The following is a 26,713-nucleotide window of genomic DNA, read 5'->3' on the forward strand; positions in this document are numbered from 1 at the left end:
TAAATTATAGAATCAAATATATAGCCAGACAGCTATAGAATACCTTAAATTGCAAAGAAAACATTACATTCCATGACTTTAAAGATATTTTCATGATTCAAGGCAACACATTTTAACCAAGCTGATGTCTCATTGAATGTAACGAGTTTCCCTACACTTTTTAGCAACCAATCCGATGCCGGATTTCAAAAACAACATTTGACCTCTTGCGTGCCCAGTAAGCAAACAAAAATAGCCGCGAATCCATAGCCCGCCCGCTTAGCTCAATACGGAGAGCGCAGATCTAAAGATCGCGTGTCGTCAGTTCGATCCTCGGGCAACGCGTAGCTCTCTGTGACGATTCGATTAAAGACATTTTGTCCGAAATCTTACGTGCTTCACCTCTGATTCATGTGAAGTTGGCAGTTACATGCGGAAAAAAGGCTTGTACTGGAAAAGAATCGAGGAATGCTGGTTAGGCTAACTGTTTGTCTTTACATAACTGAAATAATGTTGAATCGGCGTTAAACACAAACAAACAAAGTATTGAAATACTAATTCAATAATGTTGACAACGTAGTTCGATTTCAGTGTTACACCTCTATTTGTTAGTAGACAAGTGTTAACTTAAGTCAGAAATTGTTTGCATGTAATTTTTACAATGTACGTACCAGCCGTCATAGTTTCAAAAAAACACATTTTGTCTTTAAAACACTTTTACATACTGTCAGTGTCATGCATATAAAACAAAACCGATCTGCTGTTTATATAACATCTGCGTACCATTCACGCTAAAATTGATATAACCATTTTAACAAAGCATGCGGTATTTAAGTTCATTTCTTTTTTTTTTTGCACGTGTATTGAAGCAAATATAAGATAATTAAATAATGGGTTTTACATGTTTTTGAAATTGTATAAAGAACAGGGACGATTTTTATTTCAGATGTGGGAAATATATACTTCAGACAATGGGACCTGGACAAGCGACTTTGACGTTAGAGCATCCTGAAGTTGACGTATGGATATAATTTAGACAATAGGGCACTGAAGCGCAGATATGAGGTCAAAGAATCCTGTAGATGGAGAACAAATATGATTAAGGCAATGGGAAGATTTCTGAGACGCTATTACGTGTCGGCTAAAATGAAAATTAGGTTAAATTCAAAGATAATACAATTTTGCATTTTGTGCGTGTTAATTGCACATGTCGTCGTCATGATAATTTTCACAGATAATTGCCAGTGGATGGAAAAGGGATACGTAGAAAAATATATCAAAAACAACATGGCATATGATTCACCTAAAGAAGCGATGTCGAACCTTTCACAAAACACCAATTCAACAGCGCACATATCTCGGCGTAAATTGGATGAGATTTTCAAAGTGAAAATGAAACCAAATCTAATGAATCTTCTAAACCCATCAAATCCAAAATTTGCACTGACGGTAAATTCATCATATCTTCTCGAAAACAAAAACCGATGCTCATCTGTTTCAAGTTTAACAATTCTCATAATGGTCCTATCAGCACCAAACAACTTTGATAGGAGAAAAGTCATCAGAGAAACGTGGGCAAATGGAAGCTTCTATTCTTCCTATGGAACAGCAAGGGTTGTGTTTCTTCTTGGGATTATCAATGATTCTGAAGTCCAACGTAACATTGAGAAAGAGTTTAGCCTCCATAGAGATATTGTACAAGGATCATTCATAGATTCTTATCATAACTTGTCCCATAAATCTGTTATGGGTTACAAATGGGTTACTGAACGATGTAGAAATGCTAAATATGTTATCAAAACAGATGACGATGCAGTAATCAATATGTTTCGAATCTTAGAATACGATATTCACACTCTGTCCATTGACCTGTACCATGTACACTGCGTACGTGAAATCTACAGTCCAATTCACAGAGATAAAAGTCATTGAGTACCTGTCAACCCCAACCAGTTTAAGTGGAGGATATTTTATCCACCATACTGTTATGGTCAATACGTGATGATGCTAAATGTCATAGTTCCATATTTATACAAGTCGGCATTGCAGACTCCATTATTTTGGATTGATGATGTGTTTTCATATGGTATTGTAATGAACAATATACCAGCATTAAAATACAAAGCAATAAAATTGGAAGAATACGAAAAAACCGCTACTGACAAAATTTTCTATTGCTGGACACAAAATAAGCCGAAGTGGCATTACATATTTCATGTGGTTCAAGATGCTAATCAGATGAGAGTTATATGGTCATCAATTTCTAAGCATTATGTTTAACAAAAATAATTTAAGAAAGGTCAAGTAATCTAGGTAGTTCTTCTGGATGTCGTACATATACTTACTTATCTTCCTAAAGTAACTCGGTGAATGGAGCGACGAGTGTCGGATGTCTCCCTCCGTCTTTTAATTTTTAGAACGTCTATGAAAACAGTGCCTCGAGTGGTAACTGGACTCGAAACATTTTCTTTGGTCAACTTGTGCTCTGCTTACTGTGGTAACCATGTTCAGACTGGTCATTTTAACATTTGGGTTTGAACTAATTCCAACAGAAACTTTTTGTTGTGGAATAGGTAGTATGTAAGGAAATGAAACACCGAAAAAGAATCATCAAAAACATCATAGCTCTTTTTTTTAGATATTACATCTGGAATTTCTGATATAACTATGGATCATACGCTGTATTGTTCCACTTCTAGTATAATTCTTTACAATACACGTTTGCTTTGAATATCAGGGAAAACAAATAAATAGTTAAAGATTTTTATCAAGCACTGGTAGGTTACGTTCAGTATTTTACCACCTTTGTCTGAAGCATCGGCGTGTCAAAATTCAGAACATAGGGTCAAAATTCAGAATATAGAATACACATACACATTTCTAAAATAAACTTGTCGGCATTGGAGTTAAAAGGGGGTTGAATATATCTTAAAGTTGGTAACAAGAAAAAAGAACATTCATAGGGCACTCGTAAAACAAAAATGAATTCACAGTGTTACTATAGATAGGTGAGGTACTGGATTACATTAGTATTTGCTCGAAATTCATACACAGATACAGCAATTATTATTATTCATAAAATGTTTCTTGAACTGCTTTTTATGTGATACATACATGTGAATAAAGAAATGATATTAATATTTCGTTTGGTTGATTTTATTTTAGATAAATCTGAAATACTTTGTAAATGTGTAATCAAAATCTAAGGGCAGTTATCTTTAAATTTCACCTTATTTTCACAGGCTATGATTTTTTAGGGCTGTATTGCATAAGTAACTAAAGATTATAAATCATCAATAAAACTTAAAGCTAGAGTCAGTTTAAGAATCTGATATTATTTCTAGTAATATAACTGGCCTAACAGCAAATATTTGCAGATTATAGATCTGTTAATGTACAATATTCAGAGGGGTATCCGTTCCGAGTGGGTAAGTCTGCTGACTTAGAATATTGGGATAGGACTATGTTTTCATAAAGCAAAGTACGAAGTGTATGCTCCTACGGATTAGTTTGAATCACTGCTACTCATTGCTGTGGTTTCAAAACCTCTCGGAGGGTAAAATTCCTTCATGTAAGAAGGCCATCCAACTGGCGTATGGAAGGTCGATAGTTCTGCCCGGGTGCCCGTTGTCTCTAAAATAATACCTAGAACGGCATTTGAGATCTTCACCTCGATCAAAACCTGGAAAGTCGCCATATGACATCAAATTTTATCGGTCGGTAATGTTTAAATCACAATATTCCGTTTAACAAAGCCTTCTTTTAACACAGTCGTAACATTAACCAAATTAACTCTCATAAAAAGTTTTATATATGTACAAATCAACTGATTATCCCTGAAAATAATAAAAACAAACCATGTATTCAAGTTATAAAAGATATGAACTCTAGGGTAGGGGTAGTCGGCATGATATAGTGGTACTGGCTGGAAGAAACTTCAATGAAAAATGCAATTACTATAAAATGTTATACCATAATGAACATTGATGTAAAGTGCAGTGATCTCAACACAGAAACTTGATTCACCATTTTTGTATCGTTTTTGTCTAAACATTATCCATCATGGAAGACTTAGTTATTGTCTTTGAAAAGGCATAGTTTGTCCTGTAAAATATACTTCATGTGTCCAAGGTCTGTTTCGTACAGAATGTCAAACCTCTTTGTTTTTAAAGGAGTTTTCTGTTTGTTTATAAGCATTTAAGTGTAAATTAATTTCTCAAGGATCTTCCAGTGATAAAAATGTAATACAATGTGTATAATTCAAATAATTTGGGAATAAAATAATTTGGAAAATTAATAGAAATTTAGTGCGACATAACAGATGTTTGCTATACTTGAAACAGAGGGAAACTGAACTCTCTCAAAACTATTACCGTATACAAACGAGAAAAACATATTTACCAAAAAATTTGGATATCATTTTCAGAAAGAGAAAAGTTTCATATGTATAACTGTACAGTTATCTGAGAGGGACGTAGCTGCCTATACGCAGACACGCAACTACGTAGTGAAAATCTTGCGAGCAAACACAATAAATTTGGCAAATCTAAAGCACTGTAACTGTCATTTAAGGTAGTTCTGCACGTTTGGATCGAAATTATTTCTACAATGTAGAATTTGATTAAACACTGATTTTTCAAAACTTCAGAATATACCTAGAAAATTAAGCAAATAAAAAAGATAGGGTCGTGTGCTTTATTTTTTGCTAGACTGATTTGCAAAATAGGGACCTCATGCAATATTTCATAATGAGAGTCTATGGGAAAACCATAACTTTCTTAACATTTTCGCGAATAGAAATTTTTCTACAATGTAGATTTTGATGAAGCTTCTCACAGTTGTAAATAAAGACATGGCCTATAATTTGATGAAATAAAATATATAGGTCCGTGTGCTTATTTTTGAGATATTTGACCATGATTAAAGTAAACCGGACATTTCACGCTAATTTTAGGACGTTATTTTGAATTATTTGACATGTGATATGTTTTAATATCATATTTTGACTTTACAATATAGCAACAGTACCATTGTAATAAATGTACTCACAGGTTGCAATTAATTCATAAAATGATTTTCTGTTCCGTACGCCGAATCCAGTCTTTATTCTACGTTTTCCGGAAAAATAGTGTCACGCCATCACTTCCGGTTTATCAAACGTGCAGAACTACCTTGAGCAGATTGTTTTGTACGCAATCACTTCTTACTTCACGCTGATGTATAGCGGGTAAAATTGCCGGCAAAGCTTAAAAACTTCAGTGGCAGAAACCAGCCACCAAAATAGATAGTAATAAAGTTATCTAGCTATCTATACTCGTAGACACATAGGGCTAGGAGTATCTGTGTTGGCAAACCATGTGTCGAACCATGTGTAAAACCACGTAGCAAACTTTAGGCAGTCATCGCCTAAGTCAAACGCGTGTTTTCCCCACGCAACATGGAATGGCAACTATCACCAATATCAGGTGCACAGAATTATTTGCATATGAATCACTTCCATTTTATATCGGGTACAAGATGCAAGTTAATTATCTTGATGGACTTCTTTTGTTAATAACACATGAAATGGAAGAGAAATTAATCTTTGAAAAAAGCTTCTCAAAATTTGAAGCTCGGTTATTCATCTCAAATGAAAATAAATAGTCGATTATTGTCCTAACTTTTCTTATTGTACGTTTACAATTAGTACACAGGAAGTCCCGAGTTCAATGGATGGTAGTATATGAGTCGTGCCATAAGAAAACCAACATAGTGGGTTTGCGACCAGCATGGATTCAGACCAGCCTGCGCATCCGCGCAGTCTGGTCAGGATTCATGCTGTTCGCTTTCAAAGCCTATTGCAATTAGAGAAACCGTAAGCGAAAAGCATGGATCCTGGCCAGACTGCGAAGATGCACAGGCTGGTCTGGATCCATGCTGGTTGCAAACCCACTATGTTGGTTTTGCGATTGTATCAGTATCCAACTACCAGAGTCATATCTTCAGCACATAATTCGGCAGCAGTTCGCAAATTTACAAATTGATCATGATTTTTTAAAAACTTTAGAGTAAGGCCTTTGTTAAAATTTGACTTCTCCAATACAAAAGGGGATACTTAGAGGAAATGACACTTTTAAACAAACAAGAGCTCGTAGATCACAAAATGCCCCCTTGATGCATTCAGTAACTTGACAAACAACAGAAATTACTTGGTCACTGTGCACTGGACGTTTGACATACTGACCTCACATGGGTCATTTACCAGTCATAAGTGACCTCTGTATCAAATGTAATCTTAAACCAAGGCATTCTTTAATTATTTGGCAAAAACAGTCCTACTGTTCTGGGTCAACGTGACCTTAATGTTTGACATACTGACCTCAAATTCAATATGGGTCATCTGCTGGTCATGATCAACCTCCCTATCAAGTTTCGTGATCCTAGACCCAAACGTTCTCAAGTTATCGTCCAGAAACGGTTTAACTGTTCTGGGTCAATGTCCTTGACCTTTGACCTACTTACCTCAAAATCAATGGGGTTCATTTGCTGGTTATGATCAACCTTTCTATTAAGTTTAGTGATCCTAGAACCAAGCGTTCTCAAGTTATCGCCCACAAACCGTTTAACTGTTCCCGTTCACTGTGACCTTGACCTTTGACCCACTGACCTCAAAATAAATAGGGGTCATTTGCTGGTCATGACCAACCTCCCTATTAGCTTTTATGATCCTAGGCCCAAGCGTTCTTGAGTTATCATCTGGAAACCGTTCAACTGTTCCGGATCACTATGACCTTGATCTTTGACCCACTGATCTCAAAATCAGTAGAGGTCATCTGCTGGTCATGACCAATCTCCCTATCATCTTTCATGATCATAGACCCAAACATTCTTGAGTTATCTTCCGGAAACCGTTTACTAATCCGGGTCACAATAACCTTGACCTTTGACCTACTGATCTCAAAATCAATAAGAGTCAACTTCTAGTCATGAGAAACCTCTCTATCAACTTTCATGGTCCTAGGCCAAAGCGTTCTTGAGTCATCATCCGAAAACCGTCTAACTGTTCCAGGTCACTGTGACCTTGACCTTTAACCTATTGATCTCAAAATCAATAGGAGTCATTTGCTGGCCATGATCAACCTCGCTATAAACTTTCATGATCCTAAGCCCAAGCGTTCTTGAGTTATCAACCGGAAACCAATTGGTCTACCGACCGACCGACCGACCGACATCTGCAAAACAATATACCCCTCCTTCTTCGAATGGGGCATAAAAACTATTAACAAATATATAAGTAGTATTTATTGATATAGCCCTTTGTTTTAAATGCCCACATTGAGAACAAAATAAAATTACAGTTCTAAAGAAAATAATTCAGTGTTATAAACATATTTCTTTATTAGACAAAAACATTAAATTGTTGTCAATATTGTTAACGTAACTGCTGGGATATTGACTGTGTGTATTGAAATCAGTGCAGGATTTGGCCTTCCATTCTTGAAAAAATTTATTACTGCCCTTGTTATATGCAGTTGACATGTATAACATTTTCAAGATCGCATCTGTTACACGAGTTAACATGCATGGCTGTGTTTATTTACAATAAAGATTTGGCTTTTCAAAAGGAAAAGAAAAATAATGTTTAGCTGACTACTAAATGAATTACATGATATTGTGAAGAAGTGGAATTATTATTTGTTCAGGTGAGTTTTAGTTTTGTTTAGATTCAAAAAGTATTTATATAGGGTACGGGACAGGAACAAATCTTTTAGGAAACTTCGCTACAGTACTAAAAATAATTGTTGCTATGAAGGTCTGAACAAATTAAAGACACTCTTCGACCCCAACACGTTTCAACCACAAGACACTTCAACCTCAAAATTGAAATTCCTTGGACATTTCGACCGCAAGACATATCGTAACACATGTGTAACAACTTCTAATCATTCATCACCTAATTAATCAATGACGCATGTTACATGTCGTCTTTCATGTGTGTAAATAAATTATGAACTATTTCTTGTCTATTGATTGTGTTGTCGTTGAAGTGTTTCTTCAAGGTTATTAGATTAGATTTATTTAGTACGGATCCCAGAAAGGTCTACCATGCACCCCCTCCCCGCTACGACATTTTTTCATAGGTACCAAATTGTTTGGCAGGACCAACTCTTCCAAAATCAAAAATGATCCGGTGAAAAACCTCTTTTGGACTATATATGATTTCACTTTTTCCATGGCAACGGTTCAGATTTGAAAGGACAACCGTATAGATGGTATTAATCAGTCACATCTTGGTTCGCATTGGTGATAAAGCAATAAAGAATGTTGTCAAAATGACCTTTTAATAACAGCAGTTAACTTTGCATATTCATGAACATTAATGAGAATATTACAGAATGACAAAATTTTGTTAAAAATAACATTTTCTAAGTTTTAAATCAATTTAAATGTACTGAACAGTTTAAATCTGGTCTTAAAGTGTCTCAGTATTTTTAAAAGTTGTACCTTGTTACTCCTATGGTATTTCTTTTACTGCAAACTAGATATGCTTAGCTTATTTGCATAAAATGAACCAGTGCCACAAACAACGAATAAAATACTAAGACCACTGAAACTGTATAAAATGGTATAATTAATTGTCATCAATAAAATAACAATTTTATGTGATCTATACTTTTCGCAGACATAGAGTAAATACTTAATTGAAGGAGGAACCATAATGTAACATACATTACACATGTTACGTTAGCATTTCAACAACCTTGTTTCATTGCATCAATTATCAAGAATATATTCTAGAAAGCAGTTATTTTGTACTATAAGTATATTAACCAGTCAGATTTTGACATTATTTTCCGTAACACATTTCAAAATACGTTACCACTACCATTGTTTTTTTTTTAAAGATATTTAAGAAGAAGTTGAAGCCATAATTATCAAATACTGATTTCTTCAGAAATAGTAGCGTTATAATGATATATACAAAACCAAACCAGTTAAGTCAATAGGAAGAACACATCGACGCCTCAGAATTAGAAGGGCGTAAGTGGAAAGTCATAGTTTTCGGCAAAACGAAAAAAAAACTCTCTATGACAGATACGCCCTTCTTATTCTAAGGGCGTATGTGGACTTTTCTGGTAAAACAATTAAGTGCAGATACGCCCCTCTATTACTATGATTCTGAAAAATCTTTCACTTACGCCCTTTTATTATTGGTGAATTTGGTCAACACAGCAGTTTGACAAAAACATTTTACAGAATTATGCCCCTTGGTGTGTAGTTTCAAAAAATGTATTATTCATAAAAGGACGTAACTAACACTTACACCTTCTTATTCTGGGGCGTCGACATTTCTATGAATCATAGGGTCTTGAGTCAGATATCTGGATGAGGCCTTTGTTCTCGTTAAAGACGCTGTGCCTGAAGTCATTCGACTTCCAGCTGTTTAATGCGGAGAATTTAGCTTTTACTTGTACAAAACCGATTTGCTCTGCCACAGAGTCCAGGACCACTGGTTAGGTTAATTGCTCAATGTCACATGACTGAATTTCTGTTGCAAATCGGTGCTAACCAAAACTAACAAACAAAAGAAAATATGTAGGTATTTAAAGTAAGAACTTTAGATTTAAAACTGTTACAAGGTTGTCAAAAGTGTTATATTTTAGTGATAGCAAACAAAGATACAAGACATATATTTAACTTGATAGATGCGAAATGTAGAAGACTATTCTGGTCATTTTGAAATATTTACAAGAACGACAGAATGAACAAAATATTTTTTTAATATTTTAAAATGAACAAAAATAAATGTTATTTTGTGGTGGAATAATCCTGGATGTTCTGGAACGTTAAGAGAAACACTAAGAGAAACAATGCATCAATCATAACAAATGAAGTTTGAATATCAATTATATAAGATATCAAAGGCTATGATAAATATAGGACCTTTCTTTGTCAAAAGTCAAAACTGAAGCAAGACATTTGAGAGCATTTATAATAAAATGATACAAATTGCTTCAGAATCAAAGTAAAATCAATTGCCATTCATAAAAATTAAAGTGACTTTTGGATAGCCTATGATCTTTTTTTTTTTTTGTCACTTGATTTCCATTTTATAATTAACGGTTATACAGCAACACATTATTCATAACAGCTAACCATCAAGAGACCAAATATGCTATAGAAGGTAACATTAAAGTGAAAATATCGTAAGTCATATCTTAATCACGATATGCAGAATGTTATTCTTGTAACACTGATGTCTTAAATTGTGTCCAGTTCATATTTTTCATACATTTCATCACGAATTTAGATTCAGATTTTAACCAATCCATTCAATTTTAGATTGTTTACTATAATAGAACACTGTTTAAGCCAGTGCTAGAGGCGTGAGGGCAGTTATACATTTTATTACCTATAATGAAGATACACAAATAATTTATATGAGCTACCATTTTGCTTGGTTGTGTTTTTTGCTTCCAAAGGATCATTTTAAAAAGTTCTATATACTATCATAACAGCAGTCTTTAATCCTTACCTTGCTGGACACGATTGGTTCTGTCTTTGCTACCAGTGTAGATCATGATCTGCACTCTGCACTGTTCGCAAGTATCTTTTTGATAATCACCCCTTTTAATAGTTAATAGTACTGTCCAAATTGGAAGATGGACAAGTTCATTATAGAAATTTAGCAGGTTAAGGGTAGAGTACCATATGATGGTTGTAAGATGTCTCCTCGTACTCGGTTTCAGTGTTGTTAGATTTTCTAATCCTTTGGATCATGAAGTCCATTCAATTCACTGAAACTGAATTCCGCTTAAGCCGGTGCTAAGGGGCGTAAAGGACGTTTCACATTTCATTACCTCTCATAAACAGACTTGATCCAACCGAGTCTGCTATTTATTTATTCGGTTGCATTCTTTCCTTCCAAAAGGTCTCCTTAAAGATGTGTTTTATCATTTTTATGGAAAAATGTTTTCAGCAACTCCCAAGTGTCGTTCAGAAGGCACTGAGTATCTTTCTAGATTTTTAAATAGTATTAAGTATTTGCTTACTTAACAATTTTGGCTTTCAACCACTTAATATTGTTCAATTTTGCAAAGTCATCAGTTTAAATCTGAAGATTACTTAAACTACCTGTATACTTTATCTTGTTTTTGCATTTTTGTTCAGTGATGCTTTTCAACAGTGAATATTTTATTAATGGGCGCATACATATCTTGCTATAATGCATGAATCTGAAATTCAAAATCAAAATGCTTATTTCAAACGTGAATGACTGCAAAGATACTCTTCATGATCACACAAAAAAAGATAAATATCCATTAAGAAAACACGTGTTCAATGAAGACAGTCCCAAATCATAACACTACATCAGTGTATGGATGTTTGCAGGGATGTGTAGTTAATTAATTTATACAGAATATATACATAACAAGAGGGCCAAGATGGCCCTAGGTCGCTCACCTGAGTAACACACCATAACAGTGTAAACATGTTTTACTTAGTGATTTCATGGAGACAAATATTCTGACCAATTCTGAGTGTAAACAAGCATTTTTTGTTTTACCCAGTGATCTAGTTTTTTACACCATATGTTCCTGATTTGAACTTGTATAAAATTTCATAAAAGCAAACATTCTAACAAAGTTTCAGGAAGATTGGAGCAACAAAAAGTGACTTCTAGAGTGTATACAAGTTTGTTCTTTGATTTGAGCTAGTGATCATTAATGCAAACATTCTGATCAAATTTCATAAAGATAGAGCCACAACTGTGGCCTCTACAGTATTCACAAGCTTTTCCTTTGATTTGACCGGGTGACATAGCTTTTGACCCTATATGACCCTGATTTGAACTTGACCTAGAGGTCATCAAGACAAACATTCTGACCAATTTTCATGAGTTTCAAACCTAAATTGTGGTCTCTAGAGAGTGAGCAAGGTTTTCCTTTGATCTGGCCTAGTGACCTAGTTTTTGACCCAACATGACAAAGTTTCAAACTTGACCTAGAGATCATCAAGACAAACATTTTAACCAAGCTTCATAAAGACTGAGTCACAACTGTTGTCTCTAGAGTGTTCACAAGCTTTTCCTTTCATCTAACCTAGTTTTTAACCCCACCTGACCATCTTTCAAATTTTACGTCCGTTAACTATGGCTCACGGCAAGCCAATTATCCATTTATTACATTCTTGGTTGAAAAACTAGGTTTATCGAATACTAACCTACATTTTCGAGCGAAATCATAGGAAAACGGGCATATACCTTAGTTTACGCTCTTGAACCCATGTTTACGTTCGATAAACTAGGTTTTTCAATTGAGCAAGAACCTATGTTTACGGGCGTGAATCTGGGTTCACGAGCGTGAACCATAGTTTTCGCATTAAACCTATGTTTACGACCGAAAATCATAGTTTTGTTCGAGAAACCTAGTTTGTCGAACGTAAACCTAGGTTCACGCTCGAATACCCAAGTTCACGATCGTAAACATAGGTTCACGTTCGTAAACATAGGTTCACGGCCGTAAACCCATGTTCACGCACTGAATTCGTAGTTGATTTTATAATCCTAATATATCGACCGTAAACCATAGTTAACATTTGATAAACTAGGTTTCTCGATTGAACTACGAATTTCGGTCGTTATCCTATGTTTGCGGTCGTTATCCTACGTTTACGCTCGTGAATCCCGGTTCACGCTCGTAAACAATAGTTTACGAATGTGAACCTATGTGTATGACCGTGAACTTGGGTTTACAAGCGTGAAACTACGTTTACGAGTGTGGCCTATGATTTAAGGCGTTATCCTATTTGCCGCTCAAAAATATAGGTTAGCATTCGAAATCCCTGGTTTTACGTTCGAAAAACCTAGTTTACCGATCGTTAATCTTAGTTTTTCGATCGTGAACCTGGGTTCACGTAATTAGTGCACAATTGGCGTGCCATACTCGCTGATTCATTACAGCAAAATATTGTTTTAATACTTGGAACGTTTATTTTAGAAATCCTCTCACAAATATAGTGCATAAACTTTTGTAACACTATTGTCGTATCGTCGTTATTGGCATGTTTTTCCTTAATCTTACAAAATTATGTTGAGATAGTTCCCTTATGTCACACTCCACTTGTTGTAAAAACTGTAATACCGTCCGTTAGTCAAACGCTTTTCTGCCTTCCATAATACGAAGAATAAAATGTTCATTATGCATACAGTTTGAACTGGTAATGATGCAACAACAAATAACCCATGCTTTGAAAAAAAACGTAAACTTTTCGTGTTTCAAGGGACGGTGCGCATATTTTACACTTTAATGAATGGGATTCGTATGACATGCTTTAAACCTGTTTATTTTACATCATCAGAGAGCTAGAGCTATTGATTAAGTCGTCGCGTGTATTTCTGCATCTTTCAGTGTTAACTCTTTGTATTTCAATGCAACAAATCCAATGGAGTTTGCGATACCAATTCAGAATCATTATGGAATTAAGTTATTTAAATCATTTCCTTAAACTATTTAGATTCAATGTACCACTCATTTCGTTTTCCTCTGTAAATGCGACCTTGGACATATAATACACGGTGCACATAATTTTAGTTCAATGACATAATTTGTTTGGATCGGATTGGCTTACACATTTTAGGACAGACGAGTACTTGTACTGGCGTGCTAGTTCGAATGGCATTGTTTTTCAGATGTTACTGGAGCATAAAACTGAATATAACTATACTACTAATGATAATTTCAAACCATTTTGATGAGCAATCATGCGCAAGTGTAAAATGTGTACCTGTCAGTGGGTATTAGCTTTTTGTGATAGGTACATTATGCTTATACCTCGATGCAGTTCCATTTCTAGTTACGTTATAATGGCAGTCAGTAAAAGTTCAAATAGAATGACATTTGTATCAGTAAGTGTACCAGTATTAATAGCAACATTGTTCGTACTGAAGACTGTTCTGAAAAGGAACTATGTTCTGCCTTTGACGATACAAGGAAAGCAAGATCAACATTTTGATATTTGTATTGTCGGAGCAGGCTTGTCAGGTGCAGTAGTAGTGGAAAGATATGCTGCAACAACGAATAAATCCATACTTGTCGTGGAAAAACGCAGTCATGTTGGTGGAAATTGTTATGACTATATTGATAAAGAAACTAAAATTCGTGTGTCTAAATATGGTGCGCATATTTTTCATACAAAATACAAACATGTTTGGGAATATGTGCAACATTTTAGCGAATGGGTTCCGTATGAACATGAAGTTCTAGCTCTGGTAAAAGGGAAATATGTTCCAATCCCAGTAAATATTGATACTGTAAATACATTATTTAACCTTGATATTAGATCAGTTAAAGAAATGAATTCATGGTTAAAAAATGAACAGGTACATTATAATCGTTCATCATTGAATTCAGAGGAAATGGCATTGTCTCGTGTAGGATTAAAACTTTACGAGCTTTTGTTTAAACCATACACTATCAAGCAGTGGAATAAAACACCAGCTGAATTAGGACCTTCGGTTTTGGCTCGTATTCCAGTTAGAAACAACTGGGACACTCGCTACTTTTCGGATCAGTTCCAGGCATTGCCGAAAAATGGCTATACAGAACTCGTCAAAAACATGTTAAAATCACCTAAGATAACTATACGATTAAATATAGACTATTTTGATATCCAAGGAAGCATCAAATGTGGAAAAACATATTTTACTGGACCAATTGATAGATATTACGCAAGAAAGGGTTTGGACGCACTGGAATACCGATCACTATCATTTGAACGTAAAGTTATAAAAAATGTTGACTATTTCCAGCCAGCTAGTGTTGTGAACCATCCTAACCCAAAAGATAATTTTACTCGAATTGTTGAATACAAATGGTTTCCTAATCAACAGTATCAATCAAACGACACTATTATATTCATTTAACGGTCGACATACATCGGCGAACCATATTATCCAGTTCCAAACAAAAGAAACCAAGATTTGTACAAACGCTACAAAGCATTTGCAAATTCTTATCCCTATATTCATTTTCTTGGTCGCTTAGCAAACTATAAATATTTTATATGGATGAAGCAATTAAAAATGCACTAGAAATATTTAATAATACAGTAAACAGTAATCTTTGATATTTCCATTTTAACAGTGAAGTACGGGTATTTATATATAATTGTTTACGTTTATTATATATTTTGTATAGAAAGAAAAAAAACACGTTTGTTTTATAAAAAAAAAAAAACACTTTTGTTACTGGCCTTTTCTGCGAGGTCGCATGTGCGATCGCTTATCCTTTCCAAAAATGAACAGTTACCATGGAAACAGTTAAATCATAATTATATAGTTCAAAAACGTTTCTTCATAGGAACATTTTTTTTATTTTGAAATAGTTGGTACTGCCGAACAATTTGGTACCTATGAAAAAATGTCTAGGGGTGTGGGGTTGCATGGTAGAGCTTTCTGGGACCCGTACTATATGATGCATGTAAACAAACCTGGTTTGAAGTACATATAAAATAAATACAAATTTGTTTACATGACTCTGGCAAGTTTTAGGCACGTATTTTGCTGCATCAAATGAATAAAGCAGATGTTGCTTTAAAGTCTATTACATTTTCCTGAAATACTGACGGAAAACAGTGCTAAGCCCAAACAAATCAATTTACTGAGAATTGGAAAAAAAAAAACTATGATTATTTTCATCATCATTTTATATATTTAGTACATAAAATTCAAATAAGGAAGACACCAAATCGAAAACACGAAAACTCGACAAAAAATGTTTGTCGTGTTTTCTTGTCGGCGGAGCATAAACACGAAAACTCGACAAATAATCTATTTGTCAAGTGTTTGTGTCGGCGGGGCGAAGTTACGACAACACGACAGCACGACAGTTTAAGGGCATCAACACGACATATTCATACCCACCAACACGAAAACTCGACAAATTAATATACATGTCGTGTCCTCTAAACGTCGTGTTTCGAGCAAAATATGCCGAGTTATCGTGTTTTCGTGCTGTCGTGTTTTCGCCTCGCTAACACGCCAACAAAACATGGCAGAAATTAGCTTTCATACAATTGATAATCCCAGTGAGTAATTGTATAATAGTCACGCTATACACACCAGTCGTCATAACAGTTTTGCTGCCCTACATCTCGTTATACCATTTTATTAATGTCAATATCATGTATAAAACCGATTGTGTACTTAACTATAACGTAAACTCTCACTCAGTCTGTATGTTTTTTTTTAATATAGGTACTACTTCCGCACGATAATTTAAACGACAGCATGTTTATATTACTGTTTAACTGTTATGGTTCTCATGCATCGTTGAACTCAAAAAGGTTGTCAATGATAGACGTTAAGTGCATACTGTAATGTTATACAAAAATATTTTCTGTATTGAAACGTTTTAATGAAGAAAATCATAATTATCAAACATGTTATTATGCGGGATTCATATCGCACAGTATTATGGCGTTTTGAAACGTAAAAAAAAACAGTAGCATAAACTTGTCAGTACAATACGTTGACAATACAGACAGTGATTCCTCGTTGGCCGAGTGGTAATTGTATTCGTGTTATACTTTTTCGAAAGGAGTTCGATTCCCATACCCGTAAATAGTGTATTTTTAAAACTGTAGTTTCATTTTTTCAATACAATTCAAAGAAGACAACACAAATTTGTTAATCTAATTCTAACTTGTTCACTAACTTATGTAGATCTATGTTACAAAAATGTACTAACAACACGTAATTATGTAAGATATACTTCGTCTTTAATATTATCTAATGTTTTTATAAAGCTTTCCTTTGCTATTTTTACAGCTCAATGGTTTAGTGTTATATATTTTATCACTATCTTACACTTCACTTTACATAGCATTGTCCGGTCATAATTTCAGTATCGACTGATTAAAAGATACTAGGGATTTTATCCGAAAATTAGAAACAAAACAGTGAATTAGAAAACAGAGAAAAACAAACTTACAGAACAGAACAGAACAGAAAGTTTATTTAACGAGTACACTACAGGTACATTGTTAAACATGCGCATGATTTACATAATACAATTCTTACACAAAGTATGTAATTCAAAATTAAAAAGAATATCGGACGGACGCAAGGTTCGAACCGTCAAAACTATCATTACAAAATCATTACATCCACTCATCCTACTGCGCCATCACGCCAACTATCGATCTTACTTCGGATATTTTTTGTTTCAATCAAGAGTGCCACTGATTGTTTATTTACGAATTGCTAAAAATAAAAACGTCCTAATAATGTGCGGTACAGTTCGACCGCGTGTTCTGAGCCGTGACGGAATTATACACTTTTTCAATTGGGTTATATCGATATTCGGTTCATACCTGGCTGAAAATCTCTATAGAGTAAGTTGATTAGACTTACAAAGTCTGTTGAGATCAAATAATCTGTAATAATATTAGTTTCTTCATACTGACACTGATATTTTCTCAGAAAAACATTTTCTCTCTAGACTCATCTCAACAGACTTATAAAATGCGATTCTGAGGTTATATAACATTATGAAGAGCCATTAGTAGCACCTGTCAATAGCCACCTCCAGCTGACACAACAAGATTAATTGAATGAACTATTTCAAATGACCTGTACCAGATGTTTGATTTTTCTCTGGAATTGAAAGAAAGTAAAGCCTTTTTCCTGCAGAAGTAATTGGTTAGGCATTTATAGTTGCTGAATAGCTGCTGCTGAACTTTATTTTAACATTCAGATATTTTGAAATGTTTTTTTTTTTTTTTTTTTTTTTTTTAATTGTTTACATTATTGTAGAAAATATGACAGGAGCTTATGTTTTCAATATAATATCATTAAAATTGCTTTAGAAATCGCTAGTTAGTTCGACTTTAAGAAATGATTACAAATGAAAATTACTTTTTCAGAAAAGGACATTGATGCATCATAACAATCAAGGGCTGTCGTTTACAAATTCTGCCTGTAACAGTTAATAAAAAATAATTAAAGGCTCATAATAAATCATTATGGACCTTTAAAACTACTTATAGTTTAAACTGCGCATTATACTTACGATTTACTCATTCAATTTACAAAAGAACAATTTTATTTTTATACTATCAATTTTTTTTTCTAATTAGTAACAGTGGCAAATCTATGTAGCCAGGCGTTCTGTGCAACTTAAAAATTCAAATCAAATATTATGGCATAACCATTACTGTGGTCATTTAAAACATGGACATGTTTTTTGATACCCTGAGATGTAGTTGATGGAAATACAAGTACCGGTAGTATGAAATTTTACCCGAAACAGTATATGTCATAATATTTTGGTGGCATTTAATGCAGAGCAAGATCCTGTGTTATAACATATTTTCATGAAAATTCCTTAAAACCATGTGTATTTACAATATAAATATTTCTTGCATGAGTTTTTTTGACCGCTTAATTTTCATTTATTTCTGTCAATAGTTGAACTTAATTTCATAAAAATACTGCTTATCAAATGCTGCAGACGTGATTATTTTTGCACAGAAACATTTTACCAAATCGCGAATCCAGTTAACCCTTATCATGCTGGACACAATTGATTCTGCCTTTGCGACCAGTGTAGATCATGATCAGCCTGCATATCCGTGCAGTCTGATCATCATCTGCACTGTTTGCCATTCAGTCAGTATCTTTTTTGGTAAGCACCCCTTTTAACATGAAATGGTTCCGTCTAAATTGAATGATTGATATGTTCTTTATAGAAATTTAGCAGGAAAAGGTGTACACGTAACACATCTCGGTTAATATTAGGAAAAGTAATCTCACTGTCTGATTAACAAGAATCTGCATGGGGGCTGTAGATAGGAAAATAATTTTGTGATTTATTGCAGAGATTAATCTACCCTCTGACATGAGTAAAAAAACACTTTGCAGATATATTGAATAAAATGTATTTAATTCATTCACAAAAATTATTTGAAGGTATCTTGATTTTTTTTTCAGTTTCCAGTCTCTTCCCTCTTAGAATTAAATTGACAGTATTTTGATACATACATTTTCAAATTTAAATTGTAATTTATTTAAACTTACTGGGATCTTTTACAATTAGTGAAAATTGATTTCTCTCTCTCTATCTTACTCACCAAGTCATAAAAGCAAAGCACTGCTTATTGAACTCTTGGGGCAGTCGGCCAAAGGTTACATTACATCATGAACAGGTTTGCAATGATCGTAATGAGATGGTGATTACTAGCGGGTATGAAATCTGTCTGGTTCAAAATCGCAATTGTCCAGTCGTTAGAGACAGAGGCAAGAGATATTGTAAATTTTTTTCAGAAAGTGGTATCAGAGAGGATTGATTTTATGGCCAGTGCTTTACATTTTATGACTCTAACGACTGCTGCCAGTCTATAAGTTGATATGTATGTTTTGTTTACCAATTGGTAGAGCGTTATGGTTACAAACAGTGAGATGCGAGTTCCGAAGCCAAGATTACGGCCGTATTTTTTCTCTAGTATACATTATTTTTATTTTATTATAGTCAACAATCTTTGAAGACTCTTTTTTTTAAAACCATTTTATATATTTTAATAATAATGTTTGACTTATTTTTTCATTGTTTCTATATTTTTAATATATTTTGCTACTTTTATTTCCATTTATTTCATGTCACATAATTTCAACTTCATTTGCTGTGTCTGTTGACGACCCTTCAGCTGTGTCAGTCTCTGAGTTTGATGATTTGCAATGTTATTGAAACAAACGATTAAAAAAGGTGAACTTACTAAGGCTCGAACTTCGAAAAGAAAGTTTGCTAAGCCAACGCCATCCTTTGGGCCATGCATGCGTTTACATTCATCGATAACTTATACGCTTTACTATGTATTACATATATGTTCCTACCCTTTTTGGGCGAATCAACTGTCCTGCATAAATTAGTCACGGCTCAAAAAACGTGGTCGACCTATACAGTCCATAAAATAAACAAACGTGTTTATAAACATGGACGGATCCAAACGGAAGGGGAAGAATCACTTTATAGAAATATTTCGATGGCAAAATACAATACATATCGTAGCCCTGACCAACGTATAAACCGGGCCAGTCTATTTTATAAGTACAACAACACGATTGACCTATTTAAACGAGTTGTGTATGAATATATTTTATTTTGATAATATGAAGTTATTTGTGCACATTGCAATTTGATATTAACAAAGCATACGGTAGTTAGCGTTTACTTCTACGTGCATCTATAAAGTGGCATAAGTTAGTAAATTCAGCAAAGATTAGACAATGAAACAATGGGTCCCACATGTCTTTGTAATTATGTAAACAACAGGATTAACTTTTATTGCAGATGGATTATCGATATAATTTAGGCAATGGAACCCTGACGCGCGGATTTGACGTCACAGCATCATGCAAATGGAGTACGGATACAATTTAGGCAATGAGGCATTGACGCACGGATTTTACGCCATAGCATCCTGGAGAACAGATATGATTTAGGCAGATTTTTAAGACGGTTTTACTCGTCGGCTAAAATGAGAGTTAGGCAAAATTCAAAGATAATAAGATTTTGCGTTCTGTGTACGTTCTTTATACATGTCGTCATAATGATAATTGTATCAAATGAATGCCAGTGGATGGACGAAGGATACAGAGAGAAATATCTCCACAGCGTCATGACATCTGATTCATCTCATAAAATCAATCAAATTACAGTGAACTCGGAAGTCTTACACAGTACGAATTCAACAACGCAAACATCTCGGCTAAACCCTGATGAAATTTTCAATGTGGATATGAAACCAAATTTAATGTATCTTCTTAACCCATCAGATCCAAAATTTGCACTTACGGTTAATGGGTCTTACCTTCTTGACAACAAATACTTATGCTCATCTGTTTCAAGTTTGACAATTCTCATAATGGTCCTATCAGCACCAAACAACTTTGATAGGAGAAAAGCCATCAGAGAAACGTGGGCAAATGGAAGCTTCTATTCTACCTATGGAACAGCAAGGGTTTTGTTTCTTCTTGGGGTCATCAATGATTCTGAAGTCCAACGTAACATTGAGAAAGAGTTTAGTCTCTATGGAGATATTTTACAAGGATCATTCATAGACTCTTATCATAACTTGTCCCACAAATCCGTTATGGGCTATAAATGGGTCACTGAACGATGTAGAAATGCTAAATATGTTATTAAAACAGATGACGATATAGTAATCAATGTGTTCCGAGTTTTAGAATATGATATTCACACACTGTCCATTGACCTTTACCATGTGCATTGTATACGAAAAGTCTTTAGCCCTATTCACAGAGATAAAGGTAGTAAAGTATATGTCGAACCCAACCAGTTTAAGGGAAGGATATTTTATCCACCATACTGTCATGGTCAATATGTGATGATGCTAAATGTCATAGTACCATACTTTTACAAGTCGGCATCGCAGACTCCTTTGTTTTGGATTGATGATGTATTTTCATATGGTATTGTAATGAACAATATACCAGCATTAAAATACAGAGCAATAAAACTGGAAGAATATGATGCACCCTCCACTGACAAAATTTTCCATTGCTGGACACAAAAAAAGCCAAAGTGGCATTACATATTTCATGTTATTCAAGTTGCTAATCAGATAGGAGACATTTGGTCATCAATTTCTAGGCATTATGTTTAAAATAACTGACATGCCATATGTTATCATTAATTCTTCGGTAAGGCATAGAGTTTACAGTTTGTATTTGGTATAGATAGAACTTAAAGTTAACGAGCTAAAAGGACAACAAAACTTAAAGATGTCAGTCTTAAAATCACTAGCCCCCTCACCAGTGTGGGTTCGAGTCTCGCTTGGGGTGTTAAATCCTTCGTGTGAGGAAGCCATACAGCTGGTGGAGTGTCAGTGGTTCTACCCAGATGTCCGCCCATGAAGAAGTAATGCAAGGAGATGCACCTGGGGTTTTCTTCAACCATTAAAAGCTTGAATGTCACCATATGACCTATAATTGAGTCGGTGTGACGTTAAACGCAAACTATATATTGGTGGACCCTCGATTGTTGTGGAATAGCAAAATATGTTAACTTGATAGTTTGCTTAATTGCTTCTAAAAATCCTAAATACTTTAAATTTGTACTTTAATCATTTGAAACATTTTAGATGCATTAGTTTGTAATCATGCGTTTATTAATCAATTATGTTACCGAAATTCATGACTTACATATTGTGACTGATTTCTGCCGTTTCATCATACCGTGTTTGCGCGATTGAACAACTCGACAAATTAGCGCGCCGATACGACAGACGTATTTGCACGCTGGTATGACGTTTTGGCCTGTTCCTTCCAAACGCGCCAATAAGCCAGAACGAAATGGCATAAATCAGCTACCATACATATATTTTAATCTAAGTAGTCTGTACAAGAGGACATTTTTCAATCTGTTTCTGACATCGAAGCCACTAGTGTGTCTATAAACTTCTTCGCAGACACTTTGGATATTGATCAAAGGCTAGAAATTTTCGATAAGTCGGTTGCAGTATGAAGATGAAGTGAATGAGGTTATGAAAAAAGATACTGCGCTCAGCCAAAGTGACGCTAAGGCATAGGTCTTCGAGATAATTAAGAACTTTTAAAGTTACGCCGAAGAAAAAAATAATTTGATGTGGTTCGATGCCATGAATACTGATCCTCTGTGTTAGGCTGTTAGAAAGAGAGTAAATCAATATATTGCAACAGAAAACAATAAAGCGGAGGAAGCTTTGAAGTTAGCTACCTTCTGTTTTTACTGGACAATTTCGACATCCCTCTCTGTGTTCAAGAGGACGAAACTGAATAGATTCGATGTCAGTGTTAGAGACAGAACGTTTGCGAGTGCTTCAAGAATTTAACTATTTGATAGCATTAAGCCGAAATGCGGAAACACGGACTCGACGCCATTTAATTCAAAGTACAAGCTCCAGACAAACAGATGCTATTGTGAAAGCCATGAGAAAAATAATTAGATGATCTGTAGATAAATTACGGCGAGGCGCCTTTGAACTTGAAAACAAAAGAAAGTTCATCAGAACACAACTTTCTATCTGAATCAACCTAGTACGAAAAATTAAGAATTATTTGTTTATATACTAGTAGTATTTACTGTTAGTTTATACATTATTTATTTTAGGTCGATTGTGAAGGAAGTTCTACAACTTATATTAATCACTCTCGACACCTCATTCCTGATGGAATCCATCGCCACGAGGGCATGAGAGAAGAGGCCAATTTCCCTTTTAATGCTGAGCGCCAAGCAACGGAGCCACTGGTACCATTTTTCGCGTCTTTGGTATAACGCGGCCGGGGATCGAACCCACGACCTCCCACTGTTACCAATACGACCTTTGTTGGTACCAAGAGTATTAAGGAAGCAGTTTTTGTATGAAACTGCAAGCGCACTAAGGAGGCATTTTACGTATCACTCTGCAGCGGCGGAGATAACGAATATTACATTAACAGGAGAAAAGTTTTCGTATTTTGTATCATATGGACTCTTTTGAGCCACAGAAGCCTCCATTCAGGTCTTTGCCCCACCCCAACCCCCACCCTTCACCCCCAACCCCCTCACACACACACACCCAACTCCCAACTTACCAACCCGCTTGTAATGGAATTAATCTATTATAAATATTATGATAAAATGCCAATTAATGGCCCTTCTTGCGTCTCCCAAAGGCCTTCCTTTCAGTCACAGACATCTCCCGAAGCCTCTAAAAACAATTTAAATCCATGAAATGCGTACAACAGTTAAATATTCATAGAAGTGAGTAGAATATATTTTTATCTCTCTAAGTCCTTGGAAAAGTCAAGCTAACTGATTTGGGGATAGCTTTTGCTTTAGAAATATTCAAACGACTTATTTTAGTTGCTGAATTATTATCGATCATAAAAAGGCTGTGATTTTTTTATATATTCCTATTGTCCAATTTATTTGACCTGTCAAAACATGGACCCGGTTTTCATTATATTCTGTTCGAGCCTATATAAGATTAACATGAAAGCCGGGAACATGTTTTGACAGGTCAATTAAATAGTACAATACTCGACCATATTTGATATAAATTCGTTCTTTTTCACTTAAATATCTGAGTTTACAGAAATAACTATTTGTGGTCTTCATTTGAAGGTTCATAATAATATGAATGCCTTTGTATAAAATGTGGCTGCCACATTATCTGTTATAAACGTTAAAAACATTACTTTCTTGTTAAAGTCTATTTCCAATAAATGCTTTCTTGCTGAATATACGGAGAATGTTTTATTGATTCTATTGTTTTTATTAATTACGTTTGTTGCTTTAACTATCATAATAGCAGTTCATGTGCAATATTAAAAGTTGTGCTTTTCGAGCCGTGTAATTACGCATAACATCTATTTTGAAAGCTGTGTTAACTGTTTTAAGGTAAAATTTTAAAGCATTATGGACCTTTAAGGTTTCAACACGCCTAGACTTACTGACTCCCGGTTTAACGCTTTTATGCTCAGTAGAGCGAAATCCCATACATCCAGACCTAACTTACATACTTGACGAAAAAAAATTTCTCTAAAAATTCATAGTAAGTGATTGGTGGTACAAACTTATTGACATACGATTTTTGCAAGATATTCTTATAAATAACCAAAATATTGTTCAGAAGGTAGTAAACCGTTGTAACGCTTTTGAAATAATGCAGAAATTTTGCATTCTTCTTGTATTTTTACCAATACCCAACTTTATTTTCACCCACTTTATCATTTTTCAGGGTTAGATGTACATTCTATGCCAAAATTGGTGGGAATGAACATATTAGAAAATTTCCCCAAAACTGTGGGCAAGTAGCTTTAATGGCTTTGTTCTAAGTAAGAATTGTAACGCCAAAGCAAGTAAGTGACTATAATAATAAGTGACTAGTGGTACATGATGAAGGAAAGAAGACCTTTTACGGGAGCTTATAACTTTGCATTTGTTTTAGAAAAATTATGAGTAAGAAAATGATATTGAAGGCTCAACGTGACATGATTTTTAAATGAATTACTGGCTTGTTTTGGCTTTTTTTTAAATTCTTTTTAATTTTACAGGAAATGGAACCAATTTGTGCTGGAAGTAAGATTTTTTGGAAAGGGCTTAATGTAATGTGGACAGAACTTGTCGCCCAACTAATTTGCTTTTGTATTGTTGTAATTTTATGTATCTACTTGCATATGTATATAAACTTACTAACAATAAAATATGGTTATATCGGTATTTTTTTCTTTCATCTTTGTCGCGAGTACAAATGCGTAGTCAGTGATTCTCAAAATGATATAATTAGATGACATATTATACCCTTAACCCTTTTAATGCTGAACACGATTGATCCAGCCTTTGCGACCAGTGTAGATCATGACCAACCTGTACATCCGTGCAGTCCGATCATGATACACTGGTCGCCATTCAGTCAGTATCTTTTTGGTAAGCACCCCTTTTAACAGCTAATAGATCTGCCCAAATTGAAAGATGGACAAGTTTATTATAGAATGGAAAATAGAATAAAAATATAAGGCCATACTGATACTGTAACAGAAATTATGCATGCTTTGTTATAGGATATATGTACATACTATTTGCAAGCAGACGACGTGTAATTCAAGCCGCATATCGTGGTTTATGAACTTTGCACTAAATGACAGCCCTAAATTATGATGAAAATCAAGCGACTATACGTTAACCTTCACCATATTATGGGTGACTGCAATCTCGCAATGTAACGAATTAGATTTAGTGTGAAATTTGGTCGAATAGTTATCATTGAAAAACATATGTTATTAAACCACTATTCCTTTATAGGTCGTGTTGCTGAAAGATACAGTTTGATTTTGACGCTTGGTAGTTCTGCAAATTACGGAAATCAGCTTGATTTACCTTGCCTTATTGAGGTAAGAACCGCTATTAGACCTAAATAACGGACCGTCCCAAACACCGCTGACCTCGAAACCGAAATATACCTGCATAACTTATAAATAAGAAGACCTGCATGATGTTTGACTACATTAACAGTTTTTGATTTTGTTTTGTGTTTTATAGCGCCGTTTTTCAACAGTATTTCAGTCATGTAACGGCGGGTAATTAGCCTAACCAGTTTTCCTGGATTCTGTAGCAGTAAAAACCTGTTCTCCGCAAGTAACTGCCAATTCCCCACATAAATCAGAGGTGGAGGACTAATGACTTCAGACACAATGCCGTTTATCAAATAGTCACGGAGAACATACGACCCGTAGATCAACGCTCTCAATACCTACTCAGAGCTTGTTCGGATAGGACATAAATGAAGAGATCTCAAAGTTTAGAGATGGGATTTATTTGGAACCTTGAGAAATTTTCAGCTGAATACTGTGGAAGCGACAGTGTAATTATACGGCTTTTTTCATAAAACAACTAGGAATTCCTTGATTCTTTAAGGAAATCCCTTAGTGGAGATAAAATGTTTCATGGAATGTATTAACTTATATTTTCCTGTGTTCATATTTGACTTTTACGACTGCGAGGAGCTAACGCAAAATATGATTGAATTCATTCAGGACAAAAGTCGAAGAAACTATATAGCAACTTTGTTAACGTTACAAACTATTTAAAGAACATCAGATGCAACATATTTAGAGTGTTTTATTTTTTTTTTTTTTTTAATGGACCCCGAAAAATTGCTTCGAGGAGCTAACGCGAGGGCTGATTGAATTCATTCAGGACAAAAGTCGAAG

The 26,713-nt window shown here is 34.7% G+C and overlaps 3 protein-coding genes across 3 annotated transcripts; all 3 read left to right on the forward strand.

Annotated features, from left to right (window-relative positions):
• Positions 1 to 934: 934 nt before the first annotated feature.
• LOC128548482 (lactosylceramide 1,3-N-acetyl-beta-D-glucosaminyltransferase-like) lies at positions 935 to 2,522 on the forward strand. Its single transcript, XM_053523419.1, has one exon. The coding sequence runs from the start codon at positions 1,075 to 1,077 to the stop codon at positions 1,909 to 1,911; it is 837 nt and encodes a 278-aa protein (XP_053379394.1). The 5' UTR covers positions 935 to 1,074; the 3' UTR covers positions 1,912 to 2,522.
• Positions 2,523 to 7,530: 5,008 nt separating this feature from the next.
• Positions 7,531 to 24,448, forward strand: LOC128555091 (UDP-GalNAc:beta-1,3-N-acetylgalactosaminyltransferase 1-like). The gene is made up of 2 exons (XM_053536497.1): positions 7,531 to 7,661; positions 20,310 to 24,448. Exon 2 carries the CDS (start codon positions 20,497 to 20,499, stop codon positions 21,643 to 21,645), a length of 1,149 nt encoding a protein of 382 aa, XP_053392472.1. The 5' UTR covers positions 7,531 to 7,661; positions 20,310 to 20,496; the 3' UTR covers positions 21,646 to 24,448.
• On the forward strand, positions 13,343 to 15,269 carry LOC123563875 (UDP-galactopyranose mutase-like). Its single transcript, XM_045356980.2, has one exon. It carries the CDS (start codon positions 13,724 to 13,726, stop codon positions 14,882 to 14,884), a length of 1,161 nt encoding a protein of 386 aa, XP_045212915.2. The 5' UTR covers positions 13,343 to 13,723; the 3' UTR covers positions 14,885 to 15,269.
• Positions 24,449 to 26,713: the final 2,265 nt, after the last annotated feature.

Source organism: Mercenaria mercenaria, chromosome 2, assembly GCF_021730395.1.
Source record: "Mercenaria mercenaria strain notata chromosome 2, MADL_Memer_1, whole genome shotgun sequence".
Classification (NCBI taxonomy): Eukaryota; Metazoa; Mollusca; class Bivalvia; order Venerida; family Veneridae; genus Mercenaria; species Mercenaria mercenaria.

What these genes read in the sequence shown, in the direction of transcription:
- LOC128548482 (XM_053523419.1), top strand. Translation starts at nt 1,075, where the DNA reads ATGATTAAGGCAATGGGAAGATTTCTGAGACGCTATTACGTGTCGGCT.
- LOC128555091 (XM_053536497.1), top strand. Translation starts at nt 20,497, where the DNA reads ATGAGAGTTAGGCAAAATTCAAAGATAATAAGATTTTGCGTTCTGTGT.
- LOC123563875 (XM_045356980.2), top strand. Translation starts at nt 13,724, where the DNA reads ATGCGCAAGTGTAAAATGTGTACCTGTCAGTGGGTATTAGCTTTTTGT.